The sequence below is a fragment of the Salmo salar genome, chromosome ssa13, assembly GCF_905237065.1.
Source record: "Salmo salar chromosome ssa13, Ssal_v3.1, whole genome shotgun sequence".
Classification (NCBI taxonomy): Eukaryota; Metazoa; Chordata; class Actinopteri; order Salmoniformes; family Salmonidae; genus Salmo; species Salmo salar.
The window spans coordinates 8,649,077-8,666,083 of record NC_059454.1 but is presented as its reverse complement, the minus strand read 5'-3'; the positions used below and the strand labels follow the sequence as shown (position 1 = coordinate 8,666,083).

The 17,007-nt window shown below is 41.9% G+C and overlaps 2 protein-coding genes and 1 non-coding gene across 10 annotated transcripts; 2 read left to right on the top strand and 1 right to left on the bottom strand.

Annotated features, from left to right (window-relative positions):
• Positions 1–123: 123 nt before the first annotated feature.
• Positions 124–4,921, top strand: LOC106566374 (uncharacterized). 5 transcript variants are annotated; one of them, XM_014134330.2, is made up of 6 exons: positions 124–1,526; positions 1,936–1,978; positions 2,160–3,888; positions 4,043–4,115; positions 4,396–4,506; positions 4,587–4,921. In XM_014134330.2, exons 2-6 carry the CDS (start codon positions 1,936–1,938, stop codon positions 4,686–4,688), a joined length of 2,058 nt encoding a protein of 685 aa, XP_013989805.1. In that variant the 5' UTR covers positions 124–1,526; the 3' UTR covers positions 4,689–4,921. The 5 variants fall into 5 exon arrangements, with proteins under 5 accessions (XP_013989805.1, XP_013989804.1, XP_013989802.1 ...); XM_014134329.2 differs by having other exon boundaries at positions 1,933–1,978; XM_014134327.2 differs by having other exon boundaries at positions 125–1,526; positions 2,133–3,888.
• A 140-nt stretch (positions 4,922–5,061) lies between these two features.
• LOC106566376 (emerin) lies at positions 5,062–15,884 on the top strand. 4 transcript variants are annotated; one of them, XM_045692873.1, is made up of 10 exons: positions 5,063–5,302; positions 5,974–6,078; positions 6,400–6,434; positions 6,762–6,844; positions 6,963–7,010; positions 8,660–8,707; positions 8,794–8,847; positions 8,966–9,013; positions 9,148–9,204; positions 13,970–15,884. In XM_045692873.1, exons 1-10 carry the CDS (start codon positions 5,221–5,223, stop codon positions 14,202–14,204), a joined length of 795 nt encoding a protein of 264 aa, XP_045548829.1. In that variant the 5' UTR covers positions 5,063–5,220; the 3' UTR covers positions 14,205–15,884. The 4 variants fall into 4 exon arrangements, with proteins under 4 accessions (XP_045548831.1, XP_045548832.1, XP_045548829.1 ...); XM_045692875.1 differs by lacking the exon at positions 8,794–8,847 and having other exon boundaries at positions 5,062–5,302; XM_014134338.2 differs by lacking the exon at positions 6,963–7,010.
• Positions 5,474–5,543, bottom strand: trnat-ugu (transfer RNA threonine (anticodon UGU)). The gene has a single exon. It is a non-coding gene; the product is annotated as a tRNA-Thr (tRNA).
• Positions 15,885–17,007: the final 1,123 nt, after the last annotated feature.

The window sequence follows — 17,007 nt, the reverse complement described above, 5'->3', positions numbered from 1 at the left end:
GAGGGGGCGACTGTCCTGGAGGGGTGACTGTCCTGGAGGGGGCGACTGTCCTGGAGGGGCGACTGTCCTGGAGGGGGCGACTGTCCTGGAGGGGTGACTGTTCTGGAGGAGGCGACTGTCCTGGAGGGGTGACTGTCCTGGAGGGGGCGACTGTCCTGGAGGGGTGACTGTCCTGGAGGGGCGACTGTCCTGGAGGGGTGACTGTCCTGGAGGGGTGACTGTCTTGGAGGGGCGACTGTTCTGGAGGGGTGACTGTCCTGGAGGGGTGACTGTCTATTCCACATCAAGTAACACGTGCTAGCAGTCAAATTAGATTTTTTTTTTTAAAGATAAAAATACACCTTATGTAACAGAGGGGACTGTGAAGCAACACAAACATAGGCACAGACACATGCATACACACACATGATAATATACGCTTTATAGATTCTGTTTCCCCTCCCTAGATTCTGTATTTCCCCGCTCTAAATTCAGTTTTTCCCTCTCTAGATTGTTTTTCCCTCTCTAGATTGTGTATTTCCCTCTCTAGATTCTGTATTTCCCTCTCTAGATTCTGTCTCGCTGTGACCTGTGTGTGATTCAGGAGGTTTGAGACTCTGAAGGGGAAGCCATCAAATCAAATGATGTTGGTCACATACATATATTTAGCAGATGTTATTGCGGGTGTAGTGAAATGCTTGTGTTCCTCGCTCCAACAGTGCAGTAGTATCTAACAATACGCAACAATACACACAAAACTAAAACCAAACGAATGGAATTAAGAAAGACACACTGTGCTTATCTCTTCCTCATCAATATGTTGAGTCTTCTCTTCTCCTGAACCCATCTCTTCCTCATCAATATGTTGTCTTCTCTTCTCCTGAACCCATCTCTTTCTCATCGATATATTTTCTCCTCTTCTCCTGAACCCATCTCTTCCTCATCAATATGTTGAGTCTCCTCTTCATTCACTCTCACATCCTATTTCTCCACTGAGATATGGTCAGATATAGTTTCAGATTCTCCACCAGGCTCTCCCTCTACCTCTTCCTGTCCTACATCTTCCTCTTCCTCTCTCAGCACCGGTAATGTTCCAGGAGACATGTCTGGATTGGCTTCGTCAAAATAGACGACTCAAAGTCTAACTCTCCTTCAGGGATAGATGGGAGGGATGAGTCTGCAAAAACAACATCACAGACAGAAAAATATCATATGAGATAGCGTATGAGAAAATATATTATTTCAGTCAGCACAAAGACTAATACATTGTATTTATTGGATATCTGCAGACTGAAGTCTATTTTGGATTGATTCCTTATAACATATTATGCAAGAATGGAGATAAGAACATTGTTTATATATTCACCAGGAAGTTATATGCGGTAGGGCCTAGACAGTTGATGCACCCTAATTTGCCAGAGACAGACAGAGACAGATAGACAGGGTGGAAGTGGTAGCCTACATCTCTGAGGGATAGAGGTAGGGCTGGGGCTTGTGTTCTACATCTGAAAGTAAAACCACAGCAAGGCTGACATGTTGAATCTACGGTGAGTACATCAACATAAACATCTTATGTGTGACTTTATTTATGACAAAGCAAATGCTTTTAACAGACTGTGATTTTCTGTCATTTTAATTAACATATTAATTTTAGCTATTTTGTACCGGTAGTTCTCTTTCTGTACTGTCTGTCTGTCACTACTTGTCGATATGTTTTGGTCTATTTCTGTATCCCCATTATGACAGGAAGCTACATGATGCAATAACAGATGTAAAACTAAACTCACTCTCTTCCTGTCAGAAATCAGAAAAACTTAATAGGAAATGAAATGCTGTCAAACGTTAAATCATAACATGTCTCTTGCCTGCTTGTCTCTTGGTGAACTGAAAAACTAAATGCAGAAACATGCTATGACATATATAGTTTGAATGTACCTATCCTATTCTACCTAGAAGATGGAACAGAACTTTGCTGATTCGTTAACGGATGCATTTTCAGGTAAGCGTTATGCAGGTTGTAGTTAGAACACTGCACCTTCACTGACATTTAGTGCAATTACTTCCTGAAAGTTTTTGGTTTTGTTTTTCTGTCTTTGTTATTATTTTCCATCTCATATGATATTTTTCTGTCTGTGATGATGTTGTTGTTGCAGACTCAACCCTCCCATCTTTCCCTGAAGGAGAGTTAGACTTTGAATCTGTCCATTTTGACGAAGAATCTGAAACTGTATCTGACCATATCTCAGTGGAGACATATGATGACGAAGAGGAGACTCAACATATTGATGAGGAAGAGATGGGTTCAGGAGAAGAGGAGGACACAGGAATAAAGAACCTTGGCTCGCCAGGGGGTTGGTCTGTGGTTGTTCACTACGATGAAGAAAGCTGGGATGGTGCTCTACTGGACATAGAGAAGATTGTAACCACAGGACAACCTTTTGCTGAACAAGAGAGTGAAAACCGTGAAGTCAGAAACGTAGAGCAAGGTGCTTACGAGAACAGTGATGTGAGGTGTTTTGTGGGTTTCACTGAAGATGTCACCATGGAGATCACAGCAGATATATGTGAAGAAGAGGAAAGACAGACGGCTGAAGAAAACCAAGAGGAATCATCTGATTCAGACCTGGAGGTCCTGACTAGCTCTATCACCAAAAAACAGAGAAAAGAGGGAAATAAAGTAGCGAACTTACTCTCCCAGCAGACATTTCCTCAGGAGATGGAAGAGGAAGAAGAGCAAGATGAAGATGGAGCTCCAGAGGTTGTTTATGATTGTCCAGATCCTGCAGCAACGCAGAATGTGCAAGCTCTTATGGTCAACGCCTTGGTGGAACACCCGCTTCAGAAGAAAATGAAGGAGTTCCTATGGGACGACCACCAAGAGGCGGATGAAAGATTTGCAGATTACCCCTCTGTCTGCTCTCCATGTAAATACAAAAAGGATGGAGGAAAACTGTCTAGTCCCTTGGAGGGTATCTGGAATACAGAGGAGAACGTTGACGTCATGGAAGAGGTAACAGCCGCTATCTTTCCACGCGTAGAAGTTGAGCAAGATTTAGCAGATTGTGCGATGTTCAATACCAATATTGACACTAGCATGAGGAAGAGTATTGGATACCATCTTGAACCTCAGAGTGACAGCAATGGTTCCAGTGGCGGTTCTAGTGAGGATGAGGAGGAACAACAGAAGTATAATGAAGAACACCCAGCGCTGCCAAGATACCAGGGTCTTCCTCAGAGAGACCGGGGATCAGAGGATCCTCCTCTGAAAGTTCAGCGGGGAGGTGGAGAGGAGGACGGCTCCAAGCAGAGTGTTGCTGCCGACCTGCATCTTTCAGAAACCATCTCTGACGTCCCCACTTTTACCCTTCACAGTGAGGCCAGACGCGGTAGAGCAGCTATAACTATCTCCAGAGGTACCGGCAACGTGTCATCATCTGACTTTGAGGAAAGTTTTCCCGGAGCGTTGTGGACATCGGAGGCTGAACAAAGAGAGGGTAAACGGGAGACTTGGCTTTGGGGTGAGGCTGGGCCAGGGGCTTTAGAAGAGGAACATCTTTGCAAAGTTCAACTGGAACTAGCAGGAAGGCTGAAGAGCCACATTCACACTGATATAAGCTGGGACACAGGGGAAAATAATGTGGAACGTGGTGGTTTAATTCAAGATTACCAATATGACGCGTCTGGAATCACAGAGAGTGAAGAACTTGCAGATGAAGAGGATGATGAAGAGGATAATAGGAGTTGGGAACAAGAGAAAGAGAGAATCAAGGCATTCTACAAGTTTTATAATGATGATGAAGAGGAGGAGGGGGAGAATGCTACGGGAACAGAATGGGATTTTTCAGTGAGGAAGCATAGAGTTCAGTTCTGCATGGATCCCCTGCCTCAAGTCATTGAATACACAGACAGGTAAGTGAAATAACAACCATAAAAAGACTTACGTCACCCGCTAACCAGAAAATGCCTATTTCTACTTGAACAAGACATGTCATATGTACTGTCACTGTCACTGTGGTATAGATGAGTGATTTACTATGTTACTGCCTGTCTACTACGTTCTCAGCAGCAGCGATGTAGATTTGGTCGACAACTTATCTGATGGAGACGAGGACCTGGATTCTACAGAAAGGCTTGAAGTGAGCACACACACACACACACACAAGCCCAAACACACACTCTCTCTCTGTCTCTCTGTCTCTCTCTCTCTCTGTCTCTCTGTCTCTCTCTCTCTCTCTCTGTCTCTCTGTCTCTCTCTGTCTCTCTCTGTCTCTCTCTCTGTCTCTCTGTCTCTCTCTCTCTGTCTCTCTGTCTCTCTCTCTCTCTCTCTCTCTCTCTCTCTCTCTCTGTCTCTCTCTGTCTCTCTATTTGTCTCTTTCCTTCAGCTACCAGCACATGACGATGTTGTGACTATTTCAGGAGGAGAGTGAGCCTGAGAGACAGAGAATGAGTTTACCCGAGACACAAGAGCCACAAGGAGAACTACAAGATCTCAACAAAATGCCTCAGACCCACACCAAGAGAGACCAGGTAAGTCTTTAACCCACAACTTGCTATAAAAAAGGGCTTCATTGATTGATTGATTCCTTTGACACACTGTGTTTCTGTAGTGTCTGAGGGTGCTAAAGTTACTGGTGAAGATAACCCTGTTGACAGTGATTGGACTTCTGACATTTTGGTGGACAAGATACCAACTGGACTTGGACTGGTGATGTGGCTAAAATTGTCTTGCCTAACTACTGTACTGTATTGTCAATGTGTCTGAATATAATTAGAATGTAAAGTAGCAGTAGTTAAGTTAAAAATGCTTAATAGTAAGGCAAATGCTATCTCCTTATATACTGTAGTTGCTGTCACTTATTTTCATCATGGCACCATCGGTATCATGACTTTATCTGTTTTGTGGATAATAAAGGGGTATATTTATAATCCCATTCAACTTTAAGCGTCAGTCGTTTTTGTTGTTGTTGACATCACAGATACAGAAAGCTTTTGTATTTTGCACACAAATATAAATGTTACTGTATAAATTCTCTGGTAACGTTACTATGTGACTGTAGGAGATTCAGAGGAGGGCGCTGTCTCAGTAGAATGTTCAAAGAGGACCCGGAAATAACAGAGGAATGTTGTGTAGAAGTGGGTAGGGACACAAGGTTCATTTTTTGGAAATGAAACTGTAACTGTTAGTCAACACGAGTAATTGTCTGTTTCAATCAGAGTAGCTACGAATATATCGCCGACAGTATGACCGCACTGTGCAATAAATCAGACCAAGAAATCAAGGACCTGCTGGATGAGTATGGAATTAAGCATGGGCCTATCGTTGGTAAGTCACGCTTTGTTAGAATTAGCTCACGTTAGCTAAGCTTACCCAGCCCTAGCCGACTACACTCAACGATTTACTATGGAGTTTACATTTTAGTCATTTAGCAGACGCTCTTATCCAGAGCGACTTACAGTAGTGAATGCATACATTTCATAAATTTTTTCTTTGTACTGGTCCCCCGTGGGAATCGAACCCACAACCCTGGCGTTACAAACACCATGCTCTACCAACTGAGCCACGCGAGTTGAGCGTTGACTAGTGTGGGCGGACTGCAGCTCCGACTTCACAGAAAATGAAAGAATAACACGCATTTACATAGTTGAAATACGTAGTTTCTTTTTGAATAAAAACTTAATTGTATGTGACATCAGAGCTCCAGTCCTCCTACACTAGTTTTAATATTTATTTTTTTATTGCCGCGAAAGCCATCGTTAATCGTGGAGTGTAGTTGGCTAGGCCAGCCTGTGTTTTAAAGTTACAATACATAGACTGGGTATGCTTAGTTTAGCTAACGTTGGCTACAAATTCCTAGTCTGAGTAGGCCTGCCTAATAGACTAAATTACATATCTATGACCAGACAGTCTCAAATGTGCAGATGATATTCTAATAGTCATGTTAACTATGGTTTTAATTGCATTACTGAGCCACATCTAACATTTCTGCATTGAAGACACTACAAGACCACTGTATGAGAAGAAGCTGAAAGAAGCCATGACCAAAGCCAAGGTCACCGTGACAACACCATCTCCAGACAGAACCTTCTACAGAGAGGACCGTAAGTTAGACATGCACAATGACACAAGGCTACTTTATGCATAGGCATACATCTACCATTAGACTGAACTAAGCTCCCGAGTGGCGCAGCGGTCTAAAGCACTGCATCGCAGTTGTCACTACAGGCCCTGGTTCGGTCCCGGGCTGTATCACAACTGGCCGTGATTGCGAGTCCCATAAGGCGGGGCGCAACAATTGGCCCAGCGTCGCCCTGGATAGGGTTTGGCTGGTTTAGGCTTGCCAAGTTAAATAAAGGTTGAACAAAAATGTAAATAAGAAAGTGGAACTCGGGAATGTTGGTTTACTTTTTTCTTAATTTCAGAGGAAGAAGTCACCTACGTTACCTATCAGACACCAGTAAGTATTGATTCGTTTGTTTGCAGTTGCTTCTACAACATGTCCTTTTGTAAACAGAATGTCTAATTATGCAATAATTCCCGAGGGGGGGTGTGGTATATGGCCTATATACCACGGATAAGGGTTGTTCTTAGGCACGAGTGCCTGGATACAGCCCTTAGCCGTGATATATTGACAATATACCACAAACCTCTGAATTGCTATTATAAACTGGTTAAGACAGAATTAGGGCAGTCAAAAATTTAAAAAAATTCAGCCAATCAGCATTCAGGGCTTGAACCACCCAGTTTGTGACCATCAATATTTTTCTGTTTCTCATATTTGCAGGTTAGCAGTGAGGGGCCTTCTGGAGATGGGAAACCCTACATGAGATCAAGACCAGAGTACAGCGAGAGGGACCGGGTGGATGAGTATGTTTACAGATAGCTTTGCATTAGTAAATGTTGTGATGTTATCCAGTGTTTGTGTGGTCAGATGATTTAAAGTGGACCAATACAACTAATCAAAGCTTTTCTCTCTCCTTTGCAGTAAACCCTATTCAAGACCAGTGTACAGCGAGAGGGACCGGGTGGATGAGTATGTTTACAGATAGCTTTGGATTAGTAAATGTTGTGATGTTATCCAGTGTTTGTGTGGTCAGTTGATTTAACCTCTCTGGGACAGTGGGACGTTTGCGTCCCACCCTATTCAACAGCCAGTGGAATCGCGTGGCGCGAAATACAAATACCTCAAAAATGCTATAACTTCAATTTCTCAAACATATGACTATTTTACACCATTTTAAAGATAAGACTCTTGTTAATCTAACCACGTTGTCTGATTTCAAAAAGGCTTTATGTCAGGAGAGTACCCTGCCAAAAATAATCACACAGCCATTTTCAAAGCAAGCATATATGTCACAAAAACCAAAACCACAGCTAAATGCAGCACTAACCTTTGATGATCTTCATCAGATGACACTCCTAGGACATTATGTTATACATGCATGTTTTGTTCAATCAAGTTCATATTTATATCAAAAACCAGCTTTTTACATTAGCATGTGATGTTCAGAACTAGCATACCCACCGAAAACCTCCGGTGAATTTACTAAATTACTCATGTTAAACGTTGACAAAATACATAACAATTATTTTAAGAAATATAGATACAGAACTCCTTTATGCAAACGCTATGTCAGATTTTAAAATAGATTTTCGGCGAAAGCACATTTTGCAATATTCTGAGTATATAGCCCGGCCATCACGGCTAGCTATTTTGACACCCACCAAGTTTGGGACAACCTAAACTCAGAATTACTATTAGAAAAATTGGATTACCTTTGCTGTTCTTCGTCAGAATGCACTCCCAGGACTTCTACTTCAGCAACAAATGTTGTTTTGGTTCCAAATAATCCATAGTTATATCCAAATACCTCCGTTTTGTTGGTGCGTTCAAGTCACTATCCGAAGGGTAACGCGCGAGCGCATTTCGTGACCAAAAAATTCAAAATATTCCATTAGCGTACTTAGAAGCATGTCAAACGCTGTTTAAAATCGATTTGTATGCTATTTTTCTCGTAAAATAGCGATAATATTCGAACCGGACAACGTTGTATTCATTCAAAGGCTGAAAGAAAAAAATTGAGAAGTCTCGTGAACGCGCATCTCAGTCTCACTTTCCCCAGGCAGGCCACTTACAAACTCTGCTGCTGTACTTTGCCCAGAGACAGGAGACACGTCATTCCGCTTTCTGAACGCTTTAGAGAGCCAATGGAAGCCTTAGAAAGTGTCACGTAACAGCACAGAAACCTGTATTTTCGATAGAGATGCAACAGAAGGACAACAAATTGTCAGACAGGGAACTTCCTGCATGGAATCTTCTCAGGTTTTGGCCTGCCATATGAGTTCTGTTATACTCACAGACACCATTCAAACAGTTTTAGAAACTTTTGAGTGTTTTCTATCCAAATCTACTAATTATATGCATATTCTCGTTTCTGGGCAAGAGTAGTAACCGGTTTAAATCGGGTACGTTTTTTATCCGGCCGTGAAAATACTGCCCCCTAGCCCCAACAAGTTAAAGTGTACCAATACAACTAATCAAAGCTTTTCTCGCTCTCTCCTTTGCAGTAAACCCTATTCAAGACCAGTGTACAGCGAGAGGGACCGGTATGGTATGTTTAAGAATGTGGTCAGTTGATTAAGTGGACCAATAAATAATCAAAGTCTTCTTCTCCTTTGCAGTAAACCCTATTCAAGACCAGTGTACAGCGAGAGGGACCGGGTGGATGAGTATGTTTACAGATAGCTTTGTGGTCAGTTGATTTAAAGTGGACCAATACAACTAATCAAAGGTTCTCTCTCTCTCTCCTTTGCAGTAAACCCTACATGAGATCAAGACCAGAGTACAGCGAGAGGGACCGGGTAGATGAGTACGTTTGCAGATAGCTTTGCATTAGTAAATGTTGTGATGTTATTCAGTGTTTTTGTGGTCAGTTGATTTAAAGTGGACCAATACAACTAATCAAAGCTTTTCTCTCTCCTTTGCAGTAAACCCTATTCAAGACCAGTGTACAGCGAGAGGGACCGTGTGGATGAGTATGTTTACAGATAGCTTTGCATTAATAAATGTTGTGATGTTATTCAGTGTTTGTGTGGTCAGTTGATTTTAAAGTGGACCAATAAAATTGATCAAAGCTTTTTCTCTCTCTCTCTCTCTCTCTCCTTTGCAGTAAACTCTATTCGAGATCAAGACCAGAGTACAGCAGCGGAAGACAGTACATTGATGAGTAAGTTTTGTTTAAACAGATTTGACATTGTTTATGTATAATAAATGTTTTCATAGCTTCGGTCCCAGATCTGTTGCGGTCTTGCCAAGTCCTATGGTCATTATTGTGCCGAAAACAACCAATACGAGCTGGCAATATAGCATAAACTGATCTGAAACCAGGCTAATTGTTCAGAGAGGTGTTTTCTGCTTCTCTGACATGTATCCTTCATTCATATACACCAGGTAGTCCACTGTTCCACTTGAATGTACCTATAGTACAGTGCATTCAGAAAGTATTCAGACCCCTTTTCCCACATTTTGTTACGTGACAGCCTTATTCTAAAATGGATGAAATAAACAATTTTCCTAAAATCTACACACAATACCCCATGATGACAAAGTAAACAGGTTTTTTAGAATCTTTTGCAAATTCATTAAAAGAAATACCTTATTTACATAAGTATTCAGACCCTGTGCTATATGACTGGAAATTGAGCTCAGGTGCATCCTGTTTCCCATTGATCATCCTTGACATGTTTCTACAACTTGATTGGAGTCCACCTGTGGTAAATTCAATTGATTGGACATGATTTGGAAAGGCACACACCTGTCTATATAAGGTCCCACAGTTGACAGTTCATGTCAGAGCAAAAACCAAGCCATGAGGTTGAAGGAATTGTCCATAGAGCTCCGAGACAGGATTGTATCGAGGCACAGATCTGGGGAAGGGTAGCAAAACATTTCCGCAGCATTGAAGGTCCCCAAGAACACAGTGGCCTCCATCATTCTTAAATGGAAGAAGTTTGGAACCACCAAACTTCCTAGAGCTGGTCGCCCAGCCAAACTGAGCAATCGGGGGAGAAGGGCCTTGGTCAGGGAGGTGACCAAGAACCCGAGCTCCAGAGTTCCTCTGTGGAGATGGGAGAACCTTCCAAAAGGACAACCATCTCTGCAGTACTCCACCAACCAGGCCTTTATGGTAGAGTGGCCAGACGGAAGCCACTCCTCAGTAAAAGGCACATGACAGCCCACTTGGAGTTTGCCAAAAGGCACCTAAAGGACTCTGACCTTGAGAAACAACATTCTCTGGTCTGATGAAACCAAGATTGAACTCTTTGGCCTGAATGCCAAGCGTCACGTCTGGAGGAACCTGACACCATCCCTACAGTGAAGCATGGTGGTGGCAGCATCATGTTGTGGGGATGTTTTTCAGCGACAGGGAATGGGAGACTTGTCAAGATCGAGGGAAAGATGAACGGAGAAAAGTACAGAGAGATCCTTGATGAAAACTTGCTCCAGAGCGCTCAGGACCTCAGACTGGGGCAAAGGTTCACCTTCCAACAGGACAACCACCCTAAACACACAGCCAAAACAATGCAGGAGTGGCTTCAGGACAAGTCTCTGAATGTCCTTGAGTGGCCCAGCCAGAGCCTGAAAATACAGTGCCTTGCGAAAGTATTCGGCCCCCTTGAACTTTTCGACCTTTTGCCACATTTCAGGCTTCAAAAATAAAGATATAAAACTGTAATTTTTTGTGAAGAATCAACAACAAGTGGGACACAATCATGAAGTGGAACGAAATTTATTGGATATTTCAAACTTTTTTAACAAATAAAAAACTGAAAAATTGGGCGTGCAAAATTATTCAGCCCCCTTAAGTTAATACTTTGTAGCGCCACCTTTTGCTGCGATTACAGCTGTAAGTCGCTTGGGGTATGTCTCTATCAGTTTTGCACATCGAGAGACTGAAATTTTTGCCCATTCCTCCTTGCAAAACAGCTCGAGCACAGTGAGGTTGGATGGAGAGTGTTTGTGAACAGCAGTTTTCAGTTCTTTCCACAGATTCTCGATTGGATTCAGGTCTGGACTTTGACTTGGCCATTCTAACACCTGGATATGTTTATTTGTGAACCATTCCATTGTAGATTTTGCTTTATGTTTTGGATCATTGTCTTGTTGGAAGACAAATCTCCGTCCCAGTCTCAGGTCTTTTGCAGACTCCATCAGGTTTTCTTCCAGAATGATCCTGTATTTGGCTCCATCCATCTTCCCATCAATTTTAACCATCTTCCCTGCCCCTGCTGAAGAAAAGCAGGCCCAATCCATGATGCTGCCACCACCATGTTTGACAGTGGGGATGGTGTGTTCAGGGTGATGAGCTGTGTTGCTTTTACGCCAAACATAACGTTTTGCATTGTTGCCAAAAAGTTCGATTTTGGTTTCATCTGACCAGAGCACCTTCTTCCACATGTTTGGTGTGTCTCCCAGGTGGCTAGTGGCAAACTTTAAACGACACTTTTTATGGATATCTTTAAGAAATGGCTTTCTTCTTGCCACTCTTCCATAAAGGCCAGATTTGTGCAGTATACGACTGATTGTTGTCCTATGCACAGAGTCTCCCACCTCAGCTGTAGATCTCTGCAGTTCATCCAGAGTGATCATGGGCCTCTTGGCTGCATCTCTGATCAGTCTTCTCCTTGTATGAGCTGAAAGTTTAGAGGGACGGCCGGGTCTTCGTAGATTTGCAGTGGTCTGATACTCCTTCCATTTCAATATTATCGCTTGCACAGTGCTCCTTGGGATGTTTAAAGCTTGGGAAATCTTTTTGTATCTAAATCCGGCTTTAAACTTCTCCACAACAGTATCTTGGACCTGCCTGGTGTGTTCCTTGTTCTTCATGATGCTCTCTGCGCTTTAAACGGACCTCTGAGACTATCACAGAGCAGGTGCATTTATACGGAGACTTGATTACACACAGGTGGATTCTATTTATCATCATTAGTCATTTAGGTCAACATTGGATCATTCAGAGATCCTCACTGAACTTCTGGAGAGAGTTTGCTGCACTGAAAGTAAAGGGGCTGAATAATTTTGCAAAAAGTTTGAAATATCCAATACATTTCGTTCCACTTCATAATTGTGTCCCACTTGTTGATTCTTCACAAAAAAATTACAGTTTTATATCTTTATGTTTGAAGCCTGAAATGTGGCAAAAGGTCGAAAAGTTCAAGGGGGCCGAATACTTTCGCAAGGCACTGTAGCTGTGCAGTGACGCTGCCTATCCAACCTGACAGAGCTTGAAAGGATCTGCAGAGAAGAATGTGAGAAACTCCCCAAATACAGGTGTGCCAAGCTTGTAGCGCCATACCCAAGAAGACTCGATGCTGTAATCGCTGCCAAAGGTGCTTCAACAAAGTACTGAGTAAAGGGTCTGAATACTTATGTAAATGTGATATTTCTGTTTTATTTTTAATATATTTGCAAACATTATGGAGTATTGTGTGTTGATTGATGAGGGAAAAACAATTTCATACATTTTAGAATAAGGCTGTAACTTAACAAAATGTGGAAAAAGTAAAAGGGTCTGAATAGTTTCCGAGTGCCTTCAGGAATTATTCCCACCCCTTGACTTTTTACAGCCTTCATTTTAAAATAGATTCAATGGAAATGTTGTCTCTGGCCTACACACAATACTCCATCATGTAAAAGTGGAATTCTGTTTGTAGACATGTTTACAAATTAATAAAAAATAAATCTGAAATGCCTTGAGTCAATAAGTATTCAACCCTGTTGTTATGGCAAGCCTAATAATGTGCTTAACAAGCCACATAACATTGCATGGACTCAGTGGGCAATTATAGTGTTCAACATTCTTTTTTTTTTAATGACTACTTCATCTCTACCCCACACATGCAATTATCTGTAAGGCCTCTCAATCGAGTAGTACATTTCAAACACAGATTCAACCACAAAGACCAGGGAGGTTTTCCAATGCCTCGCAAAGAAGGGCATCTAACCTAAATGACGGAGTGAAAAGAAGAAGGCCTGTACAGAATACTAATATTCCAAAACATGCATCGTGTTTGCAATAAGGCACTAAAGTAAAATTGTTTAAAAAAAAAAGGGTAACAAAGAAATGTACTTCATGTCCTGAATACAAAGTGTTATGTTTGGGGCAGATCCAACACATCAGAGTAACACTTTTATATTTTTAAGCATGGTGGTAACTGCATCATGTTATGGGTATGCTTGTCATTGGCAAGGTCATGGGAGTTTTTTTTTTTAAGGATAAAAATAAACAGGCTAAAGCTAAGCACAGGCATTATCCTAGAGGAAATCCTGGTTCAGTCTGCTTTCCATCAGACACTGGGAGACAAATTCACCTTTCAGCAGAACAATAACCTAAAACACAAGGCCATATCTACGCTGGAGTTGGTTACCAAGACGATATTGAATGTTCCTGAGTGGCCTAGTTACAGTTGTGACTTAAATCTACTTGTAAATCTATAGCAAGACTTGAAAATGGCTGTTTAGCAATGATCAACTACCAACTTCAGAGCTTGAAGAATTTTTTTTAAAGTATGCAAATGTTGTACAATCCAGGTGTGAAGGGCTCTTAGACTTACCCAGAAAGACTCACAGCTGTAATTTCTGCCAAAGGTGTTTCTAACGTGTATTGACTCGGGTGTGAATTCTTACGAAAATGAGATTTGTGTTTCGTTTTCAATACATTTGCAAACGTGTAAAAAATTAAAAAAAATAAACAAATATCTAACTTTGTCATTATGGGGTATTGTGTGTAGATGGGTGAGGACAAATAATACATTTAATCAATTTTGAATTCAGGCTGTAACACAACAAAATGTGTAATAAGTCAAGGTGTATGAATACTTACAGAAGGCTCTGCATAAAAACGGACCTATCCTCCTTATTAAAGAAGCCTGCTTTTACTATGTTGTTCTGATCACATAGCTGAATGTAGTAATGTTTGAGACTGTTTTCAGGCCCCTTGTCTACAACACACTGTCGCCTTCATCATCATCATCATCCTACTCCAAACCAACGCCTGTGGTGAAGTCTGGAGGTGGAGTTGTGAAGAAGGAAAAAACAACGAGCTCTGGGAGACTGATCCCTCTCTGGATCCAGTTCCTGGTCTTCCTGATCTTAGCCGGGTTCCTCTACTTCATATTCACCAACATGGAGTCTGCAGAGAGTAGCCCCTTTAACAAAATCCAATGATCAAATGTACAAATAAAAGTACATCTGGGATGTGTTCATTAGGCAAGAAACGGTCCAAAACGGGGAAGTACTATTTCAACTTGCGCTATAAGAATCGCTCATTTGGACAATGTTTTTAAAATGTTTCATTACGTGTGTATCCTAATGAATACGACCCAGTTTTCATATTTTACAACTATATTATGGCACTTCCCGTGCCTGTTTTTCTTTTAACTCTTTTTGCGTGTTCTTTATATAAGGTGACTGGCATTGGGTTCTGGGAACTTTACTATTGGTGAAAGGAAAGCCATAACGTTTCCTCCTGTCCCAACTCCTATTGTAGTTACTAGATGGTGATGTGTGTATATATAGTGTTCTGTTTATCATAGAACTACCTTAGGGTGCTTCTACTGTGGGTAATAGTGAAGCCACATTCCCTCACAGTACTATCTTCATCTTCACAAATGTAGAGCCCACGGCCCACAGTAAATGTATATGATACTGGCTATTGGGTATGATTTGGTAATGGCTATTTGTGTAAAAGTCCTGACACAATGAGCCATCTAGTTGTATAGTCTTGCTTAGTCAGCCAGATGCAGTATCCTCACATTCTCTCTGCATTCTTGAGGGTATACAGTACTACAAAGCAGTACTGTAGCTTGAAATGGGCATGGGGGGGGGGTCTAATTGACTCAACAACCAAAAACACATTAAGTTTAGCTGGAAAATCTCTAGTTATTTCGTTAGTTGGCTAACTCATGGATCCTGTATTGTAGGAGAACCCCAGCCCACCTGGCATTAAAGTTCTAAATAACGTTACAAAGTTCTAAATTATATTAAAGTTCTAAATGATATTAAAGTTCTAAATGACATTACAAAGTTCTAAATGATATTAAAGTTCTAAATGATATTAAAGTTCTAAATGATATTAAAGTTCTAAATGACGTTACAAATTTCTAAATGATATTAAAGTTCTAAATGGCGTTTTAAAGTTCGAAATGATGTTACAAAATTCTAAATTACATTAAAGTTCTAAATGATATTACAAAATTCTAAATTAAATTAAAGTTCTAAGTGACGTTAAAGTTCTAAATGATATTAAAGTTCTAAATGGCGTTTTAAAGTTCTAAATGACGTTACAAAATTCTAAATTACATTAAAGTTCTAAACAAGGCAACTGTAAACAGATCCATAGCCCCTTCGATTTAATTGTGGGGGGCAATAACAGTTCTAAATGAAGTGCCTTTAGCATTTTGAACTGTTAATGATTTCTATCCATACATTTATAGAAATGTAATTACTGTGGTGGGTATATGGTCATTTTAAATGTACTGTGAGTTGTGGTTTTGTTAGACATACTCGTGTTAACGCCTGACGTCACCATAAGACATGCCACGGCTTTTTATTTTTTTTACACCTGCAGTATCATTTGTAATAGTAACTTTTTAAAGTTTTCAGACACTTGTCTGTTTTATCAGAGGAGATCACTTTGGTCACACAAGAATGTTTATAAGCACAGGCTGTGTCCTATGTAGGCAATAGGATGCCATTTAGGACAGACCCAGTTTACAAATGAAAATACTTTCAGCAGGACAGTAACTGTTTACATAGATTTTTCTGACTGTTCAGATATATTTTGTATCCAGCCATTGGGTCACTCATAGGATTCTCCAACTTTAAAATAAATGTTTTTATATCAAATTGTCTGCTATTTTTTTATTTCATTTGAATTAGGTTAGTAGTATTAACTAGTAGAGGATATAATCTGTGATAACAGAATGTAAGAGATCATTTTTTCTTTGTAATTTGTTCCCAGCTCCACAGTGAATAGAACTTAGTGATATCGGTGAATGTGGTAATTCATAACCGAGTGAAATATAAAACCCCATAGATTCTAGATACTACAGAGGGCACACTAGTCTCTCTCGGAGATGGACGTCCCAACGGGTCTCTCTCGGAGATGGACGTCCCCACGGGTCTCTCTCGGAGATGGACGTCCCAACGGGTCTCTCTCGGAGATGGACGTCCCAACGGATCTCTCTCGGAGATGGACGTCCCAACGGGTCTCTCTCGGAGATGGACGTCCCAACGGGTCTCTCTCGGAGATGGACGTCCCAACGGGTCTCTCTCGGAGATGGACGTCCCAACGGGTCTCTCTCGGAGATGGACGTCCCAACGGGTCTCTCTCGGAGATGGACGTCCCCACGGGTCTCTCTCGGAGATGGACGTCCCAACGGGTCTCTCTCGGAGATGGACGTCCCAACGGGTCTCTCTCGGAGATGGACGTCCCAACGGGTCTCTCTCGGAGATGGACGTCCCAACGGGTCTCTCTCGGAGATGGACGTCCCAACGCGTCTCTCTCGGAGATGGACGTCCCAACGGGTCTCTCTCGGAGATGGACGTCCCAACGCGTCTCTCTCGGAGATGGACGTCCCAACGGGTCTCTCTCGGAGATGGACGTCCCAACGGGTCTCTCTCGGAGATGGACGTCCCAACGGGTCTCTCTCGGAGATGGACGTCCCAACGGGTCTCTCTCGGAGATGGACGTCCCAACGCGTCTCTCTCGGAGATGGACGTCCCAACGGATCTCTCTCGGAGATGGACGTCCCAACGGGTCTCTCTCGGAGATGGACGTCCCAACGCGTCTCTCGGAGATGGACGTCCCAACGGGTCTCAAAGCCATCTTTCCAAATGGAGCGAAGCCTGGTCATCCGAGGCAAGTTACAGCTATCAATAAGATGGTCCCAGATCTGTTAGTGTTACCACGCCAACTCCTATAGCTGCTACGTTAGACATTTCTCTTAACCTTGGATCGCTATCTGTA

Excerpts from the sequence above, each read along its gene's own strand:
- LOC106566374 (XM_014134327.2), top strand. The coding sequence starts at position 1,936 with ATGGAACAGAACTTTGCTGATTCGTTAACGGATGCATTTTCAG. Across the intron at positions 4,116-4,395 it reads ATTCTACAGAAAGGCTTGAA|GAGGAGAGTGAGCCTGAGAG; the intron begins GTGAGCACACAC and ends TGACTATTTCAG. Across the intron at positions 4,507-4,586 it reads CCCACACCAAGAGAGACCAG|TGTCTGAGGGTGCTAAAGTT; the intron begins GTAAGTCTTTAA and ends GTGTTTCTGTAG.
- LOC106566376 (XM_045692873.1), top strand. The coding sequence starts at position 5,221 with ATGACCGCACTGTGCAATAAATCAGACCAAGAAATCAAGGACCTGCTG. Across the intron at positions 5,303-5,973 it reads TAAGCATGGGCCTATCGTTG|ACACTACAAGACCACTGTAT; the intron begins GTAAGTCACGCT and ends TCTGCATTGAAG. Across the intron at positions 9,014-9,147 it reads GAGAGGGACCGTGTGGATGA|TAAACTCTATTCGAGATCAA; the intron begins GTATGTTTACAG and ends TCTCCTTTGCAG.